The sequence below is a fragment of the Falco cherrug genome, chromosome 5 (assembly GCF_023634085.1).
Source record: "Falco cherrug isolate bFalChe1 chromosome 5, bFalChe1.pri, whole genome shotgun sequence".
Classification (NCBI taxonomy): domain Eukaryota; kingdom Metazoa; phylum Chordata; class Aves; order Falconiformes; family Falconidae; genus Falco; species Falco cherrug.
The window spans coordinates 24,010,245-24,033,971 of record NC_073701.1 but is presented as its reverse complement, the minus strand read 5'-3'; the positions used below and the strand labels follow the sequence as shown (position 1 = coordinate 24,033,971).

Below are 23,727 nucleotides of genomic sequence, written 5' to 3'. Positions count from 1 at the left end.
GAAGATCTGAGGTCCATGAAACAATGAGTGGCCCTGGCATGCAGCACAACAACCGTAGAGTCCTCAGAGAGATCATGGCTAATAGTTTTACTCCTACTCATGTGCAAACAACCTGTGTAACTGTAGCATCCCAGCAATGAAATAGAACATAAGGTCAAGCAATGCTGCACACCTTGTATAGTTAGATGTTGCTTCACAATGCTGATGAGCTACCCAGACCTGTGCACACCTTCCCACCAGCAGCACTCTGCCTGCAAAGCCAAGCAGTGCCTGCTGCATGGCTGCAGCTGGCTTTCTCAGTCACATGCTGCCATTCACTGTGGAGAAACAAGTCTTCCCCTCCACCTGTTCATCCCTCCGTTGAGCATGTCTGCCTCATTAGCTCATCCTCTGCTTGTCTCTCTTTCGGTCGGCCTTCCCTGGCTTCTTTCTTTGATTATCCATATGCTGTTCTCAGAAGGAGCTTTCCCCAAGATTTAATTTATGGGCCCGCTGCACAACAAAAAAGCATAACAAAGTCTCAAGATTACATCCTGTAGAGTGCTAACCAAGATTTACCTTGCCATTCACAACCTGTTTGCATGGCAGCTGGTCCAATGGTTAAATAAAACTCATGATTCAAATGGAAGAAGGTGCCAGAGCAGCAGAGCAGCTCTGCCCATACTGTCCTTTTGCATTCCTCATTCCCTGTTTCTGAAATACTCTCATTTTCCCTTCTTGAGCCAGCAGCCAAGCTGGCACACTCAGATTTCTACTTGAAGTCCCCTAAAAATTTTACTTAAAAAACAACTTCCAGGCAAATGAAAGTGAACAAAAATCCCAAACCAAGGGCAGCCTGCTTATGACACTGGACCTGACAAAAGAGGCAGTTCAAGTGCATCAGCAAAAGAGTGATTCTCGCAAACCCGAGCTACCAAGGTCCTCAGCAAGCTAGCAGAAGGCAAGGAAGGGGTCTGATTTGGGGGAGGGGGGCAGGTTGCAGGAGCCCATGGGAGGGCACAGAGGAAAGCCTGACAGCGGCAGCGGGCTGGATCTGGGTGCTCACCACACACCTGTACTGGCAGGCTGTGTCAGGGAGGGCAGGGCACGCCTCTGTCACTGCATGGATGTAACTGCACCCGACACTTGTGCTGGACATACGGCTGAGCACGCTCCCCCCGCCGCACACTGAATTCAGTGGGTGCAAACACTCCTCTCTTCCACCCATTCCCCTCATCCCATCTACCCCCTACCAGCACTCCTAAAGTTTTCCCGGAACCCCCAAGGAAACAGACACCGGCTTGTGCTGCATTCAAGCAAGGAAGCATTACAGCAGCCTGTGTGCTCAGCTGGTGGGGATGCCCACTGTGGCCGGGCAGGATGCGGCCAGCCTGCGGGGGCACCTCCCCCCGCTGCCTCAGGAGCACCAGTGGAAAGGAGGTGCCTTGCTCCCAAGCCCCTTGCTTTCTTCCCCGCTGCCTCCACTTTGCTGCAGCCACTCACCTCACCCCTATACAAAACCCAGGGCTCTTCCCTTCTCCTCCTCGCGCCTGCCTCTCCGGCTTTATTGTCATCAGCCATACCAGGCAGGGGAGAGATGGAGGGAGGGGAGGAGGTGTTTGGCTCAGTGCCTCCTGTCATAACCTGTGCCTGACCAATCTGCCTCCCGAGGGGCTGTGAGGAGCTCCCCCTGCTCTGGCATCTCCTCACCCCTCCTTGAGCCCTTCAGCTCCCGGCACCAGAGAGGGATGGTGGCAAGGGGGAGAGGAGGGAGAGAGAAGGACTAACAGAAACTGCCCTTTCTCCAGGATGGGTTAAGAAAAATGAAAACCTCCTGAGCTCTGTCCTCTGGGTGTTTCGGAGCAGATCTTGCCTGCCTGACGGGGTGACTCCTCTGCACTGTCTGTGCGCGCTCCTGTGCGTGTGCTGCTGCCATCGCAGATGTACCCCCAGCTGTCACTTCGCTGCGCGCAGTCGCTCCCTCTCCCGCCTCTCTCTCTCTTTCCCTCTCCCTCTATTTATTATTTACGGAGGATTATAGTCCCTTTCCCACGCTGCCATCTCACTGCACGGCTCCTCTGCCCTGCACACAGGGCAAGCGGCTGGCTAAGAGGGGCTCCTGCCAGCTAGGGTCCACCAAGAGCCCAGCTGGCAACGGAGGGACTTTCTGCTGGATTTGTTTTGGGATTGTACTGGGTTTGCTGGAAGAGCTGCTGTTCTCACAGGAGGGTCCATCCCAGCCCGAGAGAGGTAAGTAAAGACTTCTCTCTTTTGTATTTTCCCCACTCCCCAGCTATGCAAGACCAGTGGAGCTGCCCCCCAGGAACCGGCTTCCCCAGGGAGGAAAGCGGGGGTCAGGGGCTGCACCGCCTGCCAGACAGCACAGTGCAGGAGTCCTGGCTGTGCGAGGCTGACGGGCAGCGATCTTCCCAATAAGGCAGAATGACAGCCCTGCCGCAGAGGCTGCTGGTACTGGTTCCAGTCCAGTTTCAGTGTGGGCAGTTGGGAGCAGCTTCTCCCAGCTGTGAATGGCACCAGCATTTTTCACTGCAGCACAGGCAGCTCAGGTGCAGCTTTGAGGCTAAGTGCTCGCTGCTGTGGTCACTGGGTACCGGCCAGCTCCTGGGGAGCTGTGGCTCTTGTCCCCTCCTTGGTGCCGTGAGAAGGGCCAGCATGCGAGGTGCCACTCACCTGACCTGTGGTGGCTTTGCTGGGTATCAATTTGGTCTTAGCTGTCTTAAAGAACAACCTAAAATGGAGAAGCGAGGACCAAAATTGAGCAGGTCCAGCACTCAATACACCGCTTTAGTACGCCGCCCATATATATGTGTAAGAATGTGTGCGTGTGTGCGTGCACATGCATGTACAATTTCACACAGAAAGCTCACGGACACGACCACAGGACATTAAGCAAAGGATGCCATATCACAAGTAGAGCCAAAAATAAGTCCCAAGTTGCTTCCAGCATCCTTGCAGGCTGAGCCTGCGATTTCTGAACTTTTGGGCAGAAGGCACAGGGCTGAGGGTGGGGGTAAAATGCAGCACAGAGAAACTTCCTCACCTTTTCTGCCTCTGCCTGGGGGGGAAAGGGGGAGAATGAGGTCCCGAATGAGCTGATGTGAAGTCCCCTATGGATAGGGGTATATATGTAAGTGTTAGTGTGTATTTCTGTGTGCGCGCATATGTACGTGTATGCATATATACACATGCACAGACATGTGCACACATACATCCCACACAGAGCATTCTGCTCCCCCCTTCTCCCTCTGCTTGCCCAGTTTCTTACTGCCACTGCATCTCATGCTAATTAAGAGAGACATGTAAAATCAGAGCTCTCCTGGACTGGGGAGAGAGGATGCTTGGAGCTGTTGCTCCAACCAGGTCACGACCGAGCCAGGGCCCAGGACTGCCGTGTGGACTGTCAGGTAGCCTGAATGTGCCACATCCAGTGCATCCCTGATAGCAACAGTAACGCGCAGGGTACAGCACTGCTCTGCTGCTGGTGCCTGATCTGCCACCCAAGGATGGAGGGAGAAACTCAGATCTCATTTTGGAAAGGGCTGGAACAGCTGCTATTGCAGGGTTTAAAGAAGGAAACCCTTAAGAGACAGAGGGACGCTTAAGGGCACACAGGGACTTGTCACGAAGCAGGGGACATTTCTAGCAGTGAGGAGGAGGGGGTGCCTTCCAGAATTGCAGACCATTTTTCTTCTGAGCTTTGTTGCTCAGGTCTGTTGGGGGGCGGGGTGTATGTGGATCTTCCTCTAACTGCTGTGGGCAAACAACATTTGCAAGGGAATTATTCTACATGAGTGAAAGGCTTGGGGGAGTTGACTCCCTGTCAGACATCTGTGCCGTCTCTGTTAGTGTATCTTGCCCACTTGGAGGAATTATGGTAAATCTTGAGCAAAGAGGCTGTTTGTAAAGAGAAAGGGGGGAAGCCTTCTTATGTAATTTTTATACCAGATCATAGCTTCACCCTTGCCTCCAGCAAAGTGAATGCCACACGCCAGCAAGGTGCACTGCCCATTCAGGTACAAACTACTCTGGCTTGCTGCCCTTCCTCTGGCTTTTCTAAGCCTGATGCAGAAAGGATTTTCTAGGCTTTTCAGCACCACAAAAGTCTGATGAAGGCAGACCTGCATCTCGGTGCAGCAGGGAGGGCCAGTAGCAGCACAGGGTCATGAGGATACCTGGGCCGGAGCATCCAGAGAGCAGCACAGGCTGGAACAGGATGGGTAAAGCCTCAAGCCTGCAGGAGAGCATTACTGGGCAGTTCTTCAGTGACTCTTCAGCACTTGCCTGTTGCTGATTCAAAAGAGACCAAACAGTTTCCTTCACTTGCCATGTATGGTTACAAGCATCTGCTTACAGTGCTTGACATCTATCCCAGCTCTGGGTGGCTCAAGCCATCATTCAAGTGGCCATACTGGGACACTCCTGCCAGCTAGGTAATGCTCCAGAGTAGCACACAATGAAACACACTCCAGTTCTCAGTGGAAAGGAGCTGGAACTGGAGTCCTGGGCTGTTTTTGTCCCTACTGCATCAAAATACCTTGTAACACATATCTTATTCCTGCCATGGCTGTACCAAAATGCTGGCTCACAAACATGCTTTGTGTGGCTGAGGGTTTCCTAATAGCAAGATGCGTTTCTTCCCATAAACCAGTTCAATTCCAGGCTGGAGAGATGGAAATAAAAGTTGCTTCATTTGCGAGGGGTGGGATTATGTGAAATACAGTTTTATTCACATTGCAAAACCAAACAGTTGAAAGTTAGGAAACGCTGGGATCGGGGGCAGCGTGCCATCTGCACCAGGTTGCAGTCCTGACTGGTAGGATCACATGCTGTATTTTCATAAGCTGCCCCATTCAGGGCACTGGCTACACAGTGCTCAGGGAGTGAAGCAGGGGGCTATTATTTTTTTTGGTACTGCAAAGTGTGTGCCTGTTTTATTTGTTTACTGCCTGACATCTAAGCCCTGCAGGCAATACATCATTATTCATTGTCTTGTGGTGTTCTGAAGATGTTTGCTGCTATAGTTGCCTTGTAGGTGATGATAGAGAATTTATGCTCCTGATGAGGCAAGACAGACTGGTTATTTTTCTTGCTTTTGAAGGGAAAAGAGACTTCCCTTTTAGTCGCATGGGGAAAGCACGGCAGGTGCAGAACCAGAGCTTGGGGCCTCTTGGCTCTCGGTGGCATTGAGTCCTCGAGACTGTACTAGTTTGCTGGCTAAGCTGCCAGCATTTTGGAAAACAGCTGTGAGTGCTCAGCATTTCTGCAAAATGGCCTCTAGGGTCTCATGTTGGGCACCCGCAAAATTAGGAATGTACAGACTGCGGCCACCTGCCAAAACTGTGGTTTAATATTTAACGCTGACCATATAAAAATAGTCTTATTTATTACAACATCCTCATTGTCAGCTTGAGTATCATGTGTCATTTGCATTGAGTATTGGGCAGGGTCCTGTGAAAAAAAAGAAATAGCACTTGCTCAGGTAAGCAAAGGCTGTGTTATCATGTGTACGTGCAAGTGGTTGAATTAAGGTTGTGCAGGTATTAACTCACATTTAAGTGCTTGGCTTTGCAAGCCAAATGGCATAATTTATCACAGGGCAACTTTTTAAAAAAACAAGAATGACACTTGGTTCTTTTTTATGAATGGGAAAGCAAGAGAATTTCTGTTAATTTTACATTGCAACGCCCCACACCTGTCACGGGGAGGACTAAGACTTAAGTTTACAGCAGGGCCATACAAGTCCGAACTTCACGACTGCAAGCAAAGGATATTACTTTGAAGCCAGGCCCTGCTACCATGCTCCTCCTCATTCCAAGGAGGCTGGGAAGTTAGGAAGCTTGATTCCCCATGGACCATGCTCTCACATGAGGAATATAAAAGTAAGACCACATCCTGAGTCTGGAGACAACCTGTTAGAGGCCACTTGACTTAGCACTCATCACTTGGGCTGTCTTTCCACTCCTGGTGAGGCTCTCTGCTGCTGGTGCTCCCCAAAGCAGGGTGTGCTGCTGCTGCAATTCTGCTGCAATGTATCTGTATGGGGGCAGAGGGGCTGAAGGTTGGGCCCTGCTCTCCACACCACTCACTTTTAGTGATTTTGATGGGATGTGAATGTTGCCATGAATGTATCTCTTCTGTGCCTGCAAACCCTCCAGAAAACTAAAGTAAAATTTGAAGACCTTCCTCAGCCTTAGCAAGCTCTGTAGAGTGGGGCTGTGATCTGTGTGCTAACCCAGATGCATCCAAGGATCCTGGCTGGAGCTCTGGGTTGTGAGAGCTGTCACCACATCTTGTTGAGCTATGGGCAATGTTCCCAGCTTATAAAGTGTGTAAGTGTGTCCCAGAGATCCTCAGGCATCACTGGAGCTGCAGGCAGCAGTCTGGACCCCATGCAGTTCATGTGGACTTTGCAGGGATGCCCCTCTTGGATGCTCTGGGAAGGTGATAGGGGGGTGACGGGAGCAGAATTAGAGTTCCAAGGTCTCTCTAAGAGGCAGCACCACTGACCTCATGCCACAGTGGCCACCAAGTGAAACAGATCTATGCAAGTCACTAAGGCAGAACAAGGTCTCCTTCGGAGTTCATTATAAATGCACCATGTATGAACAATGAGAGTCAGCCCTTCCTTGGGAGGTTTGCCAGGAGCCGTGTGCACGCTGGGTCACCAATCCCCTTACGATAAGAGCAGAGAGGATTTTTACTGCTGGCATCTTGTGCTCTGCCCCACTGCTGTGGACACATGGATGGTCCCTGCCCCTGTGGACATGCCCAGGGCACAGGCTTGTGAGGTGAGACAGTAGTGAAGTTCTTCCCTTGTCCCACCGTGTTTTCTACCTTCTTTCTCTCCTGCTCCAACTGCCAAAGTGGCAAGCCCCTACCCTTGCAGCCAGTGGTCTCATTCTGAGAGGCTGGCAGCCAGGAAAGCACAGCCAAGGTGCTGGGTGAGGAAGAGGAGGAGGGACTCTCTCACGCAGCAGCTTAGGTGGCAGCAGTTTTCTATCACAATGGCTTCTCCACCAGAGGCAAAAGTAACAAGAGTCAAGTACGAGGAAAGCTAGTGAGCTTGGGGTTCCAGCATATTTCAGAACACAGACTACGAAAAAAGGCAAAGCCACTTCTTGGGCTAACAAACACATGAATGATGGCAAACAAGCAGGTGTGGGACATTTTGTGTGCACAGGATCACCCAGGCTTGCAGAAGTTCACCTGATTCTAGGAATAAGGAAGCACAAGGAGAAAGGCTTATGGCTGAAGTGCCTTGGCCCCTGTAAGATATAACAGGGGCTTCTTGGTATTAATCTGGAAGCCCCTTGAGTTGGCAGTTCAGCTGTACTGTTTGATAGACATCTGGCTTAGCATTCCAGGGACAGACCTGTGAACTGAGATCCTACACTGATAAAAAACCTTACATTTTCCTATCTTGCTGCTAAACTGATGCCCCTCCATTGACTACTCTGTGCGTGTAAATGTATCTCTCATCTCAGACAGGCTGGCACCTTCCCTCTTATGGATCTGCCGCATCTTTTGCCCCCAGTAAGTGACCCACGGAAGGCACTGGGTCATCTCAAAATTTCTGAGCCCTTATAGAATCTTTCACAAATACATACCCTCCTTCTTCAATACTATCCAAATAAAACCAAGAAAGACAATACTTTGGGACTGAGAGCACCATTTGACTAAGAATTGTGGAAAATACCTGTGTGTGGGGCGGGGAGTGGAACGAGGACCACAGAACCGGGATTCTCCCACCAAGCCGCCTTCTCTGCCTGGAGCCTCTCCCTGGGGTGTGCCACCCACCCACACCCCCAGGGTACACTCGCCAGGAAGGGGGAAGTGGCATTTTAAATGCCAGTGAGCTGAAGGATGCTCATGGAGTGTAAAGGAGGAACTGCAAGCAGAAGCCTGCCTCCCTCAGACCTGCTGGGTCAGGAGTGGCCGCAGTCCTGTCAAGGGACTGAGTGCAAGGATTAAGGGCTTGAGCTACTACTGACCATGGGATTAACCCCCGCAGGAAATTAAAGCTGTAGAGAAGGCTCTTCACTCCACAGCTGAGAGAAAAAGAAAAACTGGGATCTGGATTAGAACTGGCAGGGCTGGTGACAAGCCACCACCCACAGCCAACTGTTCCTGGCTGGATCAGAAAATGTTATCTCAGCCTTCATGTAGAACCCCCCTCCACATCTCACTCAGTTACCAATTTTTGCCAACAGTGTGAGAAGAACAAAAACATCACTCTGTGGCAAGAAAAAGAGAAGGAAACTGGGCAGCCAGCTCACGTGTCCCTCCTCTGAGCCTCTCTCCCACTCTCTCACCCGCTTCCCTTCTCAGCTGCCTCCGTTTTGCACGGAGGAAACATTCACGTGGTCTGTCGCGTTCAATAATACTCGGAGAAGATGCTGGCACACACATGGCTGGATTTCTTCCTGTCAACTGCCCCCTCAGCTCTCCTCCTCCTGCTGCTCTGGGCCTCCTCCATATGCCACACTCTTGCTGTGCTGGGACTTTCCTGTCACTCCTGTGTTGGATATCCCAGTCTCCCCACCTGCTTCCACAGCTTCCTAAGGAATCCCACTTCTCCACAGCAGCCTGGGTGTTTCCCATCAGTGTTACATGCCCTGGCTTCCCTTTGGATGTTTTGTGCTTTCTCAGAGGGTTTGATGAGGCCTGATGCCCTTGGTATTTCCAGCCCCTCCAACATCTCCCAGTCTCATTACTGTGCATTGGTCAGGGAGGCTTGGGATGCAAATAACGTTTCCTGGTTAAGGAACGGGATGAGGAATCAAGAAAACTGGCTCCTCTCCCGATTTTGCCACAGTCCTGTCAGGAAACACTGGGAAAGCCCGGCCAAAACTCCTTTATTCTGTCTAACTTTGATAAGCCCTACAAATCATTTCTGCAGGACAGGAGAGTATTTACAAGCCCAAGTGATCCAGTGCGAGCACTGCACTTGGCAGCTTTGAGAATCCTGAGTGGGGAACCAAGGTGGTCTCATGATGAAGTATCAAAAGCTAGGCAGCTGAAATTTCAGCCAGCAAAGCTCAGCAGCCATTTTTACCTGTAACATAGTTTACCCCTCCATAAAATGGGGATAAAGCTGATCTTTCTTGGAGGGGCTTCAGGAGGAAACATTTTTTAATGCAAATCACATTTGTGTTTCAGAGGTGCCTACACATTGTCATTCCAAAGATCAGAAGCTTTTTGACCTCTTCACATTCCAGAGAATAGGGCGAGGTTTTTATTCACACCAAATCAGGAATGTGGCAGAGTCCTTTACAATACTGAGTGGGTTTTGCACACTTTCTACTTACTTTACTGCTTTCTGTATGAGATGTTCTGCCGAGCTGTGATTGATCACTGCAAGTCAGATGGCACCATTTCTTCTGCAGCTGGGTGTCTAGTATGAATTTAAAATATGCTTTCCATTGATTGTGACAGCACAACACTAATGAATCCTGAACACATGTGTTAATAAATCAGTAAGTGGTGGAAATGAAGCCCCCAGCTATTTAGCTTAGCAGCTCACTGGGGCAGTGATGCAGACCGTACGTTTCTACAGTGCTGCTGAGCCTGGCTGCCACCTCTGGGTGCTTTTCCAGTCCAAATAGAAAATAAATGAGGAACTGCTGCTGAGACAATGTGACTTCTTGTGGTCAATCATTTACAAGACTAAATCAGGTCTGTTGGGGGACTAAGAATGGGCATCATCTCCGTGCCATCTAAACCCACTTGTGGTACTGTCAGCAGCACGATTCCCCACTAGGACTCATCAGCCAGGTTACTTTATGAACTTGCAGCTGCTGTGGTCAGGCTACATGGGTGATGTGTTTCCTGCCCTCCCTGACTCTTGCCCCGCAAAGACTGATGAAGGACCATACATAGAACAACATGCTTTAGTCACTGGATGCTAGGGTACCACTGCTCCCCTCTGTTATGGAGTGATGGTAATAAAAGAAGAACCTTAAAAGCAACAAGGAAAGGGGAGGCAAAAAAGATAATCTCCTTCAAGTGTCCTCCATTCCCTCCCTTACCTTCCTACTTTTCTGATAAAGGCTGAAGCAATTCAGCATTGGAAAGGGGAAAGGGACTTTGCCATCGCTCGTCAAGGAGAATGTGGGGGAGGGATGAATATCTGTGTGTATCTCCTGATAATTTATCCCTGGCATCTGTTGCAGCCTCTGCTACCTACCCTTTTGTAATATAGGTCACCCACAGGCCCTGCCAATGCTCATAAGCCAGGCTTTTAGCAGAGTCTGATCCCTGAGCCGTGATCCAAGGGTTAGTGCAAAGGACTAGGAAAGAGAATGACAGCCAGAAGTTGCTGGGCTCTGTTTCTGGCAGTGGCTCATTCTAGTTACACAGTCACCTGTCTCTCTAGCCTCAGTGTCCCCATCTGGAAAATGGGATAGTTTTATTTACCTACCTAGAGCAGAAGCACTACTGGCTATGACCTCAGCCTTACTTCTGGGGGTCATTAAACACAAAATAACATCACCTACAACTGTGGTTAAGAGCCATTCGTGGAGCAGATGAAAAGCTTTTGATAGAAGGTACCACAGAATTGGGGAGTGTTACTAAAACAGTATGCGGATGCAGTAAACTGAAACCCTCCCCACCCTCACAGCATGCTCCTTGGGACCCTACTCATGAAAGCTAAAGCTTTAGAGTGATACTGCAAACATTACTGGTGTCTGGGCAGGGAGAAGGGAAGCACAAAATGGATAGAAAGCCTACTGTAGCTTTTATGCCCTGGCAAGTGATGCAGAGTCATTACAATCTCCTGAGCATCCCCCCACAGCAGTAAAGTTCCCTGTTCAAGCTAATTAGGGGAATCCTCATTAGAGAGTCCTCTAGAGTCTGACAGCAGGCCAAATGTCCAAGTGGCACTTCAGCTCAGTGTATTTTTGGCCACTGAAGCCCATGGGCCAGAAATGGATGATTTCATTCTGTTGCTTTGAGCTGAAACTAAAAAAGTTGTCTTTTACTGTCCTATATCAAACAGCAAGAAGAAAAGGCCATCACCAGCCCCACAGGCTACTCTGTTCATTTCTCCTGAATCTGGAAAAGGGATTCAACTCCAGGCACATGGAAGAAAGCTCTGGACACTGTGTCCCATGGATCACAGGGCATTCGGCTGACATCTTGCTCCAGGGAGAAGGAACCATCTAGTAAGCCCAGAAGAAAGCCTGGTTTGTGGAGCCCTTGGGTGACTTCAGAGCGTTCAAAGCTCCAGCAATGCTGATCAGCCTTGAGCCCCCAAACCCAGGCAATGCCATGCTAGTTCAGAATTGACAGCATGGTGCCTCTCCTCTTGCACTGGGGGCATATGGGGACACTCTTAGGTCTGACAGAGTCCTCGCTGCTGGAGAAGTCCCTGGCTGTCAGGCTGAAAACAGCCAGACTGATTCGGTGGTGCTCTGGAGAGCCTTGAGGTGTGGGCAGGTGCTAGTTGCCCCAGGACTACGGGGTTCCCAGTGCCGTGTTGGCAGTGAGCACAGCTGGCCTGGTGCTCTGTAGAGCAGAAGGCGTCTCTTGGGCCACAGTGAAACAGCTAATTAAGTCAGAATTCAAGACAAGTCAGAGAAAACCTTTAAAAAAGACACTCTCAAAAATCCTTTCTGCCTCCTTGCTGTCTCTTGGCTGCAGAATATTAATCACTAAAGGTCTAACATTCATGGGCAATAGATGCGTGGGAGAAACTGGGTTTTTCTGGTTCCTTGGAATTAAAATTTCTCCATAAACATACTCCCTCATGGTATAAATGCAGCAGCTCATTGCCCCTTGCACTTCAGCAGTCAGGAACCTATTCCAAATCCACTGCTCTGCCACCTGAGCATATGTTATACTTGGAGAAGCAGGCAATTTTGTGCAAGACATGGATGTTGATAAATATGGGTTACAGAAGAGTCCCTGGTACATGTGCAAGCGCAGCTCTGTGCACATATTTGTAAATGTGAGCTAGATTGGCAACTACATCTGCATACGTACATGAAGATATCCACTTTTAAGTCTTAGAAACGTGTATAAGTGCATGAAGGGTGGCTGCTATCTATGGGGCAGGGAGTGGTGTGTTTATGTGACATGCTTTTAAAATAACCTTGGGTTTATCAAGGCGCCTCCATCTTTGTGCATGTTGCAGCACAGGAGACAGCACTAAAGCCTGAACAGGTGTTAATCACTATGCACTGTAATAAATTCTAAACATAGGGAAAGGGCTTATTTATACATGGCTGCTCCTCCCACCCTGCACTCTGTACTTGATTCTTGGTGCTGCCTGAGAGAAAGAGGCGCCCGTGAGGTACCAGAAACGAATGCAAAAGCTAGACTTGCCCTGCCAGAGCAGAAGGAGCTAGGGGTAGAAACCCTGACCTCGTCACCGTCCTCGCACCCGGGTATGCTGGTCCTGCTCTCAGCCCCCAACTGTTGCCTGGGGATGGCGTGGCTGAATTGCACAGAGCAGTGAGCAGGTTGGGGGACACAAGCCCATGGCCTGAGAGGGGGCCTGGGCTGAGGGGTGATCGCAGAGGGAACCCGTATCACGAAGCACCCAAGGAAGCTGGTTTGGTTTTTTTCTTTTTAAAAAAAAGCTTAGCCCCCCTGATTGGAGCTGAGCCAGCTGATACAGATGGGGTGTTACAAAACAGAGCCAAAAGGCAAGAACACAAGGAACAGAGCTATCTATAACCCTGACAAAGTTAGATGGAGTGAAGGTGGGGAAAAGGGAAAGAGAGCGTGGCAGGCAGCCCCTGATACTGAGAGCAAGGACGCGATTGTTCGGCAATGGGATTTGGAGCTGATTGACTCCCGCTATCCAGCAGGCAGATAAGGCTCTGTGGCTGTCAGCTTAACTCTGCCGTTTATTCCTGTGCTGTAGGGAGTTAAATAGAGCACACGGAAAGCCTGCTGCCGGGGAGTGAAAGTCAAGGAGGGAGAGGGAAGGAAGAGGCTGTAATCGGGCACTGCCCAGGGAGTCGGGTGGAAGAGGCTGTGGGCAGAGACCTCCAGGTAAGTGCTTGCGAGTTTTCATCCTCCTTGTCAGTACTGAAAGCTGGGGACAGGAGACTTCAGGGGGTGGCATTTAGGATTGAGGCATTGATATGGGGGATGCTGGAAGTGTCCTCAGTCAGGGCAAGTGCAAGCACTGAATGGGGACAGCTATTTGTTGCAGCTTCTCCTTCACCAGGGACTGCAGGGTAAGGGCTCCAGCTTGTTTTGGGGAGTGAGGGGTTGCAGTGGGTGAAGGTTGGATTGGTTTTGGTGCCGTGAGAGGTATTCATCTATTTGGTGCATTGGCATTTGGGTAAATGATCTAAATAGCCTTGCAAAATGTACTAGTCCAGGCACTGAACCTGCTCATCTCTTTCATTGAGATGCTACTTTAAATATTTCCTGGTGGTTTACATTCCCATATAAAACAAATCAGTCATGGGAGCCTGGGGGAGGGGAAGCAGCTGGCACGTGTGTGGGGAGAGTGTCCTGGTGGGAGTGCAGCGCCCAGCTAAAATAATGGCCGTGGATGTTGTCAGAGCCCCTCAGAAGAGATGGAGGATGGTTTATTTCTGTACCCTGGTTGAAATGTGTCCATTTACTTGCCTCCGTGACTGCGGTGGCACGTCAGAGAGCAAGCAGGAGACAGGAGGGTCTGTGGTGTTTCCCCTTTTTCTGCTTGCCTGTATCCAAATGGGAAGTGGGAGGGAAGTTGGAACCTGTTGTCAGTCACTTATTGTCAGGGGAGAGTTTATGGTCTTTGGGTTTCTAATTAGACTGAGCATTTTTCCTTCTTCTAATTAAGATGTAATTCCTCTCTTTTCAACACTCCCACTCAGTCTCCCCCGCCCCAGGTCCTCCCTTCTCCTCTGAGGCTTGCTCGCTCTTCAGCTCCTATAGTTGCTGCAGTGTGAAATCCCTGAGCTGAAGCCGTGCTCTGCTAAGCCCTGCTCTAGCCACCACATCCATTTTACCTTAAAAGAGAAAGGACGCACCGGTAGGGCAGGGAGAAGCAGCTTGGTAGCTGCTGGTGGCCAGAATTCAGTGAGCTTGAGCTGTGTGTCAGGGAGAGGATGCACAGGTGGTACCAGCCTGCGTGGAGGCAAAAGGGAATGAGCTGGAGCCTGCTGTCCTGGCAGGGTCACCTCAGCAATTCATCAGGTTAACCTTGAGCTGAGGCTAATGTAGCTACTGTAGCAGGCTACTCAAGCATAGGCTTGTCTCTTCAGCACTTGGGTGAATCAGGTCTTATTTCTGCACTGCGATGTTCAAAGCGAATTAACATTGTGCCTTTGTCGTGCTGCGCCTCTTGAAAAACCCTCCACCTCTCCTCCAAAACTAAGCTGGTGCAAGGCAAAACTCTAGTTGGGGAGGGCAAAGGACAACACTGAGCCCAGCCCTGTGTTCGGTGCCCCGGGAACAGAATCCCACTCGCTTTGCTCTGCTCTCCCCCTCCAGGATCTGGCAGGCAGGCTACAAGGTCATTCCTCCTCCCTTTGGGACCGTGTGCCAGGCTGGCTGGTGGATGTGAAGACACGCTGGAGAAGACAACAATGCTGCCTACAGCTGCTGGCCACCAGTGGAGGAGCAGGTTCCTCATGAGATGGCAAGAGGCTTGTCGTAAGTAATGCCTACTCAGGTACTAAGTACAATGATCCTGTTTGTCAAGGGAGTGGAAAGAAAATAGGTCACATCAGGGTTAAGAATAGGGGAGAGGGACAGCTAAGAATGGAGATGTTTGAACTAATTCCTGATTCCTTTAGAGGCCAGGCTAGCTGGGAGGGAGAGCGAGACTCTAAAGCTGAAGATGGGCTTAAAGTGGGACAGCAAGTGATGATTGCTTCTGAATTCCAGTGGGCCTGGCAGGTGAGAAACAGCAAGACAGATACCACTGCACAAAGATTCACCCCAAACATTTCCCAGATTGGCATCCTGTAAGCTGCAGGCTCCTCTCCGTGGCAGGGGTTTATACATAGGTTGCTGAGCAAGGCTCCAGCCTTTCACAGCAGCAGTCATAACAGATCTTAGAAGGGATGCAGGATGCAAATGCAGAATTCTCCTACTGGGCATTGCCACATGTAGTGAAAATCAAGGAGTAAATAAAGACGATCTCTTTTAAATTAAATTGTAGAAGTTCAGCCTGTGCATCTTCCCAGTGGACTGGGGCATCTGCTACAGTATTCCTGAGTGCAGAGCAGAGACTGCTGGGGTGATGTGGGCTTCAGGGAATGTACCTGCACTTCAGAGAAGCATCTGGGGACTGCAGCAGAGGAAAGGGAGCACTTGGGAGAGTGTCCATAACTACTGCATGCCTTGGCACCAAGCAGGTCTGTGGCTTCCCATGTTCCTGTCCCCCTGATCCAATTTGGGGCTGCCACTATAAGAAGCTGGGGGAATTACTTCCTTCTCCAGAAAACAGGTATCTTTGTAATCGGAATCTTTGTAATCCATCCTCACAGACTATACTGCTGTATAAATTATTTATAATGAATGCTACTGAGTCTTGACTTAATCTGATATACCTGGCTCAGCTTTCTTCCACCTACTAGAGTCACCAAACACCCCACAAAGTAACTTCATCATCCCTTAACATAAAAACACATACTACCCATCCTTCTGTAGGGCTGCAAGACAGCTTCAAGTTCTGTCTACTGTTTCCCTGCCTCTCTTCCCTGTAGAGCTGCATCATAACCAGTGTGATGAATTCCTTGGCCTCAGCTCACATCCTACTGGATGCACCTCTTGTAGGGACTGGAAATGAAATCAGACCTTCTCCTCTGTACGATTTTAGTAAAATATTTTCAAGGGCATAAAGCAATATATGGGTAACAGGACATTTTTGGCACATCCTACGCTGCTGCAGAATTTTGGCATAGATCCAGTTCCTGAACATAACCACAGCCAGCTGCCTGGGACTTTGTTTATACCAGCCACTGCCAGCACACATACTGGTGGAACTCCACAGTGACCTAGTCAGGGCCGGTGGCTGGGTAGGCATTTTGAGAGATAAGCCCTGAACAGAATGCCACCTGTATAGCATTACACAGAGTCTGCTCTTGCCTTTCTTGGTGTACAATGCAGCTAAGTGTTATCATCACAGCTGTCAATCTATTATTAATACTGTACTTTTGTTAAGCATCCTGGAAAAGACAGGGTCACTCGAGTGACTCACAGCTTGCTCTCTTCCCCACTCTGGCTCCCATTCTTTTAATTCTCTCCCTACAACAAGAGCACGATGTATTCTGAATGGAATTAAATATCAGCCAGACAGACAGTACCTGCACTGCACCAGTCCACAGGCTATGATCTGCTTTCCCGGAAATCTCTGCTGTTGACCCCAACCTTTGCATGACAAGAAAGCACAGAGATTCTCAGGGTAAAGATCTCTCCTGTATTTCACCATAAGGATCCATAATTATCATTAAAGCAGCACACAGATTGGCACAGCCTGGGCTGATTTACACCTGAGATCCCATCTGTAGGACAGAAAAAAATTCTTGAAGGAATTGTTAAAGATGGATGGAATACAAAAGAGCAGGGACACTCCCTCTGAACACTTATCCCTTGGTCCTTAATGAAGTCACATAGCTTAGGATCCAAACTGTGTAGTTCTCCTTAGGCTACCAGTCCACAAACCTGCCAATTCTCACAAGGATTGCTGGGAACACAAAAAGGCCCTATGCAGGATGAAGGCATCTGAGTATGAAGGCAGCAATGCTGACAGAAGCCAAGCTGATATAAAAAAATGGGTTATGGGTTAGACTAAACTCTGGAGAGAGTGGTGTGAGGGAAGAGGGGAAGAGCATGGCTGACTGCAGAGCTGTTCCAGGCAGAGCTTTTCCAGAGCATGGGTCTCCACCAGCTCTTTCTCCTGTGGCAGTACTTTCACAATTAAGAAACAAAACACCTGCTTGTTGGTTCTTTGGAAAAAAGCAGGACAGAAGAACCTGGTTTCCAGTCCAGGAAAAAACAGTGAGACAATAAATGCATCCACCTTAGCTATAGCTCACCCCTAGAAAGACTCTACCAAGCCCAAGTGACTGCCTTCTCTGAAGAAAAGAAAGGGAAAGGACAGGCCATGACATACAAAGTTGCTTCATTTTTAGTCAAATGCTCAAACTTGTCACCTTAAAAAACAGTGAGGGAGCAGAATTTGCTTCCCACATTGAAGAAACTAATCTCAATTCCACAAAAGGAATTAAGATGAAGGATGCAAATGTTTTACATAGACTGCTTAAACATAACTCCCACTTCTCTAATGACAGGAGGCACAAAGCTTACTTTCCAGTTGCTGGTACTTCTTTGTCACAGAAATGAGAGTTCTAAAAGCCACTGGCTCCCACTGGGCGTTGGTAACAAGTGCCTTGATGCCACTCACAAGATCTGGACCCATGTCTGGAATGGTGATCCACAACAGCTCTAAAAAATGCTGGTTTGTGGATTATCCAACTTTACCTTTGAGACACTGCAGGAGCAAGGGAGTATATGCTAACAGCTTTCCTAACATCGCTTTCTTCAACTACCAACCTGCAATTTTTATCCTCATCTTACTTGCTATGGGCAATTTTCTTCAGAGGAGATACTTGTGGGGCTATTGCTGTTGGATTTGGAGACAATTCTGAAAGCAATGGCAAGTACCAGGCGTTGAGTGGTTTAGGGTCTCATTGTTACTTTTTAACAGCTTTCTTGGTCATCCCTTTGTAATGTAATCTAATTCATAAAAAAGTCTCCTGCCACAAGGCCCATGCAACACACTGTGGGTACGGAAAGCAGATGATACCCTGATTTAAAGGCTAATCAGACCTGAGTCTAATCTATCACAAAGATTAGGATTCAAACTGCAGGAGCACCACTGAAATATAGGTTGTAGGTTGTTTTTTCATTTTTCTTTAACACTTTTCATTAACATGTCTATTTCTGAAAAAATAGAGCTTCTTAAATATATACCTGTCCCTCCTCTCTCAACCCTGACTGTTTAGAAAGACCTGTCCTTTACCAGAGGTGACACCTCCCACTGCTCTCTGCTCCATCCTCCTCTGACAGACTCCAGTGCTCTAGTATCTGGTGGCAAAGTCCTCTGGGATGCACTGTTCCAACTTCCTTGTGAAACTGGAAGGATATTTACTTGCTTGCTCATGAAGAAAACAGGCTAAGAAGAAAGCGATGCTGCCAGGGTGCAGGCCTGCAGTAAAGGGACGTAGCTGTAAGGAAGTTTGTTACACTGCAGGGCGTTGCAGCAGAGTCTCCTGCTCTGAGGGTCACATTGTAGCCATAGCTGTGCTCAAGGCAGAGATGGGTGAGGATGGGAAAGCACTGCTCTAATCCAGGTACTCTCTCTCCCCTGTTTTTTACCTACCAGTCCTTGGCTGTTGGCTGTCGCTATGCGCCGCTGAGTCCTTCTTTGCTTGTCCTTCCTCCTGCAAGTGTAACAGTGGCAACTTGGAAGTGGACTGTAGTGGCTTGGGCCTCTCTTCCATCCCCTCAGACATCCCCACAAACACCAGGACCTTCCTCTTTCTCAACAACAAACTCAGCATCCTGCCCGGAGCAGTGTTTTCCAACCTCTCTGCCCTACAGAGGCTGGATCTATCCAACAACTTCTTGGACCAGCTCCCTCAGAACATCTTCAGCGACCTGGGGAACCTCACAGAGCTCCAGCTGAGGAACAATAGCATCCGGGCCTTGGACAAGGACCTGCTACAACACACAGCTCTGCTGCGCCAGCTGGATCTCTCCATCAATGGCCTGGCCCAGATACCCTCGGGCATCTTTGATGACCTGCCTGCTCTCCGCTCCCTCTCTCTCAGGTCCAACCGCCTGCAGAGCCTGGACAGGGTGACCTTCGAACCGCTAACCAGCCTGCAGCAACTCCAGGTTGGGGATAACCCCTGGGAATGTGACTGCAATCTCCGAGACTTCAAGCACTGGATGGAGTGGTTCTCCTACAGAGGTAGGTGCTTGCGCAGCGGGAGCCAAGTGCAGAAGTACTGGTCTTCCATGGAAAGGCAAAGGCAGGCAGGGAAGAAACATGAGCAGATACCTCTGGCAGGTCAGGCTGACCTGAATGCCTGACCTTAGGTGTGAGGAGCATGAGGACCACGCTATGATGCTAAAAGACAAGTTTAGCTCCACCACACCTTCATATAGCAACACTGCCAGGCTGAGAAGTCCTCTGCAGCCCCAGATCTCCTATTTCCTTGTTTTGTTTCTAATCTGAAAGATTACTTCTTTTTTTTCTTAGGAGAGGAAAGAACTCAAATAACACCAAAATTTTAGGATTATGAGTTCCTCTCACCCTTTCTGCCTAAAGAGAAGAAATGCTTTTGATGCTTGAAAATAACCATCCAATTCTCTCTCTTAAGCCAGGAGAACTAAAAGCCAGACTTGGCTGTAAAGCATCAGGTTTGCTTTCAACAAAAGAAACATAGGAAACAGTGCCACTTAGGAAAATACTGAAACTAGTATTGGCAAGCCCAAACTAAAGTCCAAATTTACAAGCCAGGCCCCAAATCAAACTGGCTATAAAATCATCATTTCAAACCAAGCAGTTTTTGACAAGTTTGTATTTCCAGCTTTTCCCTGAAATATGGAAGGCTGGAAAGGTACATATCACTTAGCAGGAATGCCGACAGGATGACACGCTTTGAGGAGCTGAGACTCCAAGAAAGATGGCACATTTTACAGGAATGACGACTGAAGGCCTGACCTTCTGTCACTGGAGCCAATGAGTAGGAAAGGGTCTCAAATCATGCAGATAGCAACCGTCAGCTGTCACATCCCTGCTGATCACAGCCATGCCGCAAAGCGATTATCTGCGTCTATGGCTAGCTACACTGCAGTCTGAAATATGCATTTATGTGAGCAGAATCAAACAAGCATATGAGTGCCACTTTCCTCCTTTTTTTTTCTTTTTTTTTTGTTTTTTGGGTTTTTTTTTGTTTTTTGTTTTTTTTTTTCTTTTTTGACTTCCATATCACATAGTCTATGGAAAGCACATGGAGTTAATTTTGCTTTTATTTCCCCTTCCAAATAAATTGCCCTAACTTGCTCAAGCATTTGTTTCAACATCTGGCATTATCTTCAAAGAAGGGGGATGGATTTGTTGTTAGAAGATGGGACTGTGTGTCTTTTGCTGTTTTCAGAAGATAAAGCCTGGTCCTATCTTTTTGTTTAAATTTCTCCTTTTCTAAAACGGTTCTGCTGACACTTATATAACTCTCTAAACAGTATGAGGCTGACTTAATAGATGGTTTCCAAGGGCTTTCATGTCTTGGCCTCAAAGATGTCTATGCAGATACTATGCACCATGAGCTCTACTGTCAAATCCAACCTAGGCAGAAGCATACCAACCAGCTGCCGTGGTTGAAGCTGTTCCAGCTATAGAGGGCTAAGGCATGCAAAATGTCTCCAAGTTAGGCAAAACAATCATTTTAATGGATACTATGTGTGCTCCTTCTGCCTGACGCATGGAGGCACAGTCATTCCTCCTGCCCTCCACCTCTGACAAGCACTGAGGATCTGGCAGGCTCTCTTGAATACTCTCTCTTCTCAGCAATGCATTCACACAAGAAGGACTGGATTTTATGGCCCCAATGCTGTAATAAAGCAATTCCCCACTTGATAACCGTAATGCTGCTATGCCTAACTTCTATAGGGCAAAAATTTAGCAGAGTGAATGGAGTCATAGGAACTTATCCCACCTAAGGATCTAGCTCTGCTGTCAGGGTGAAACTGTGGTTCACTCCTATTATCTCTGTTGGGACAGGTGGGAAAATCGACCAGCTGGCATGCACCCTGCCCAAGGAGCTGAAAGGGAAGGATATGCGAATGGTGCCCATGGAGATGTTTAACTACTGCTCCCAGCTGGATGATGAGAACAGCTCTACAGTGCTGGACAATACCGGCCCACCCTGCACTAAAGGAAGCCCAACTCCTTCCAAATCTAAATCAGGACCAGAAACAGAAGTGGAGCCCAGTGTGGGATGCCCTCAGAAACAGCGATATAGGCCTGTGAGCGTGCGCCGGGCTATTGGCACTGTGATCATCGCAGGGGTGGTTTGCGGCATTGTTTGCATCATGATGGTGGTAGCAGCTGCTTATGGTTGCATCTATGCCTCCCTTATGGCCAAGTACCACCGGGAGCTAAAGAAAAGGCAGCCACTCATGGGTGACACAGAAGGTGAACATGAAGAACAAAAACAAATCTCTTCTGTGGCATGAAACTCTTCTAGGAAGGAAGGGACAGCAATGAACAGAGGTACCTGAGAGCAGTCAAGCATGGGGTCCTCCCAAAATACATCTTCCCAGACAGACAGACAGACTGTGCTATCGCTCCACTCACCCAAGTAGTGCAACATGCTTCTGGGGGGTCAGGGAATTTCTGTTCCCCTGCCCCAGCCCCATTTTGTGCCCTTTCACCCTTGGGCCCTCCCAGACAAATAAAGTAGAGTCAGACCTCGAGTGCTTGCTGTGCCTCATGCCCTTGCACAGAGCTTCCCTCGCATGCCTGCTGTGGAGGCAGCTGGCACCTTCTGGGAACCTGTGTCATCCTCTCAGCTTCAGTCCTGAGTCATCCTGTATCCTGTCAAGGGCTCTCTGCAAACAGAGAGCAGCTCTGTGAAAACTTATGTGAGGAGCAGGACATCGGAAGCGTCCATGCCTCACCGTTAGGGCCACTGCTGTTGTGTGACAGTAAGTTGCTGCCCATCTTACAAGTCAGTGCTGCCGAGAGCACATCAGAAGGGAGGGAAGGTCCCTAGGGGATGACAACAGTCAGGGGGAGATTTCCCTTCTCACTGTTAAAGGTGGAAAGATACCTGTATTACTCTAACACACTGTCAGGGAGCATAGTGTCCTTCTTTTTGCTCCTGGCCAAATCTGCAAGCTGACACACATCATCTGCTATAGGTTCACAAATACAAAGCTGTCCTGTACACACACACACTGACTCATTCTGATCCCAACACACACAGAGTCAGCCCCAGCTCCAGATATCCCACCTGAGCATGCACAGCCACACGTGCCCATATCAACCTGCCCTCTGCGTGCAGCCATGAATACATTCAGCCACTTTACCTTACTCTTATCATAACAGTGCATAGAACTTCCTGCTTCAGACAAAATACACGCGCCCTGCCACCGAGGAGCCAACAAAAACATCTCAGCCATAGTGCAGAGTCAGTGGAAACAGTCAGGAGAAGGTGGATAGAAGCAAAGTTATTAAGGTTACAGCATGAGTCTGGAAATAAGTACACAGCATGAAAAAAATAATGTGTGTTCTTGTTATCTATTTTATGTTTTCTATGATAAATGGAGAGGGTAAGGATATAAAGCTTCCCTTTGGAAATGTTTGATTAGCAGAGCAGAACTGGGTCATCAGCAAAGACCAGGGGAGGTGGCTTACCAGCCTCAGTAGTGCAAGCCATGCTGAGGAGTAGTGTGAGCCTAGGGGAAGGCGGCAGGAGAAGACACACAACCCAAGAGCTGGCATGGCTGGCAGAGGAGCAAACATGGTGTATGGAATAGGTTATGCGGCTGGGGTGACTGAAGAGAGGGGGCACAATCTGGAGGGTCATGAGGTGCAGGCTGAAACCTGGACCACAGTGTGGCACAGGTGGGAGAGTCCAGGAAGGGTCTGGCATGGTGAGCAGCACAGCCTGCATACACGCCCTTCACAATCACTGCTGTGTTCACTGCCATCCACAGCTGCACGAGTGTGCCCACACACACTACTGTGCACACTGCCACTGTCACATAGGGTGACTTCCCCCAACCAGGTTTTAAAGTCCTCAGACTGCAGTGCCTCCTATTAGTCTTAGCTCCTTCCAACCTGACAGGGAGGAAAAAAAAGAGTGAGAGGGGAAAAAAAATGAAAGGATCTCAACATACGGACTCATTTTGTATCACTGGAAGTGGGATAAAACACTGTCTCCAGGGGAGAGCACACATTGCCATGGTAACCTGCTCTAACCCGTCACAGTGGGTATTCCTGGGCGAGGAAGACAACACCGAAGGTCGTGCATCTGCAGTGCCTGTGGATGGTGTGATCCCTGCCATCAGGAAACAAGCTGGCAGCCAGCCCAGCTTTGCAGGGTGTTTCGCTAGCAACCTGTGTTCAGAGCCCAGCACGCACTGCAGCGGACCCTGCCAGGGCATGTCACCTCTTCCTTCTGCTCCAGCTGGATTCCAATGCCTTCGGACGTCTCGCAGCCCTCCTGCTCGCTGCCGCTGGATCCCTGTGGAAGCAATGCATGCTGGCTCCTCACCCCCTTCTGGTCCCAGACAGGTGGTTGTACTGACCCGTGGGCACACAATGCCAAGTCTTTAATCAAAGCCTTGAATGGCAAAATCCTTCCTGGCCTATCCAGGGCCACTAGAGGCAAAGAGACAGGATGCTCTGGACTGTTTCAGCATGACTTCCCTTTGACACAGGGATGCACAGGACAGGGAAGGATGTTCTTCAGGAAGCAGAAGACCAGGCTGCCCTGGAAGAAGGACTGGGAGAAGCAGTCCACCCACAAGTGTGTGCACACATTGCATCCCCACTCCTAGCACACTGCTTGTAGGGAAGAGGAGGAGGGGGCTGGCAAGATGTGAGGAGGAAGGACTCTTCCCCCATGCACTGTCTAGCCACTCCAAGCATCCCATCTGCTGCAACCATAGCCTGCTCTGAAGGGCAGAACTCTGAAGGGCAGCACTGCAGACTCCATCTGTGTGTTACTGCTGCTCCACATTCCCAGCAAG

At 49.2% G+C, this 23,727-nt stretch overlaps 2 protein-coding genes across 3 annotated transcripts in view; one reads left to right on the top strand and one right to left on the bottom strand.

Annotated features, from left to right (window-relative positions):
* The window catches only part of CACNA2D4 (calcium voltage-gated channel auxiliary subunit alpha2delta 4), a 131,238-nt gene that overhangs the window by 28,209 nt on the left and 79,302 nt on the right, over positions 1-23,727 (bottom strand). The gene's annotated exons all lie outside the window — the stretch shown is intronic.
* On the top strand, positions 1,272-21,444 carry LRTM2 (leucine rich repeats and transmembrane domains 2). Of its 2 annotated transcripts, XM_027807657.2 has the most exons (6): positions 1,272-2,229; positions 11,000-11,165; positions 12,872-13,002; positions 14,443-14,604; positions 18,344-18,934; positions 20,750-21,444. In XM_027807657.2, the coding sequence occupies exons 4-6, from the start codon at positions 14,538-14,540 to the stop codon at positions 21,202-21,204; spliced, it is 1,113 nt and encodes a 370-aa protein (XP_027663458.1). In that variant the 5' UTR covers positions 1,272-2,229; positions 11,000-11,165; positions 12,872-13,002; positions 14,443-14,537; the 3' UTR covers positions 21,205-21,444. The 2 variants fall into 2 exon arrangements, with proteins under 2 accessions (XP_027663458.1, XP_005440900.1); XM_005440843.3 differs by lacking the exon at positions 11,000-11,165.

What these genes read in the sequence shown, in the direction of transcription:
- LRTM2 (XM_005440843.3), top strand. Translation starts at nt 14,538, where the DNA reads ATGCTGCCTACAGCTGCTGGCCACCAGTGGAGGAGCAGGTTCCTCATG. An exon ending in GAGATGGCAAGAGGCTTGTC is followed by an intron (nt 14,605 to 18,343) that starts GTAAGTAATGCC and finishes TTTACCTACCAG; the next exon opens with TCCTTGGCTGTTGGCTGTCG. An exon ending in GGAGTGGTTCTCCTACAGAG is followed by an intron (nt 18,935 to 20,749) that starts GTAGGTGCTTGC and finishes CTGTTGGGACAG; the next exon opens with GTGGGAAAATCGACCAGCTG.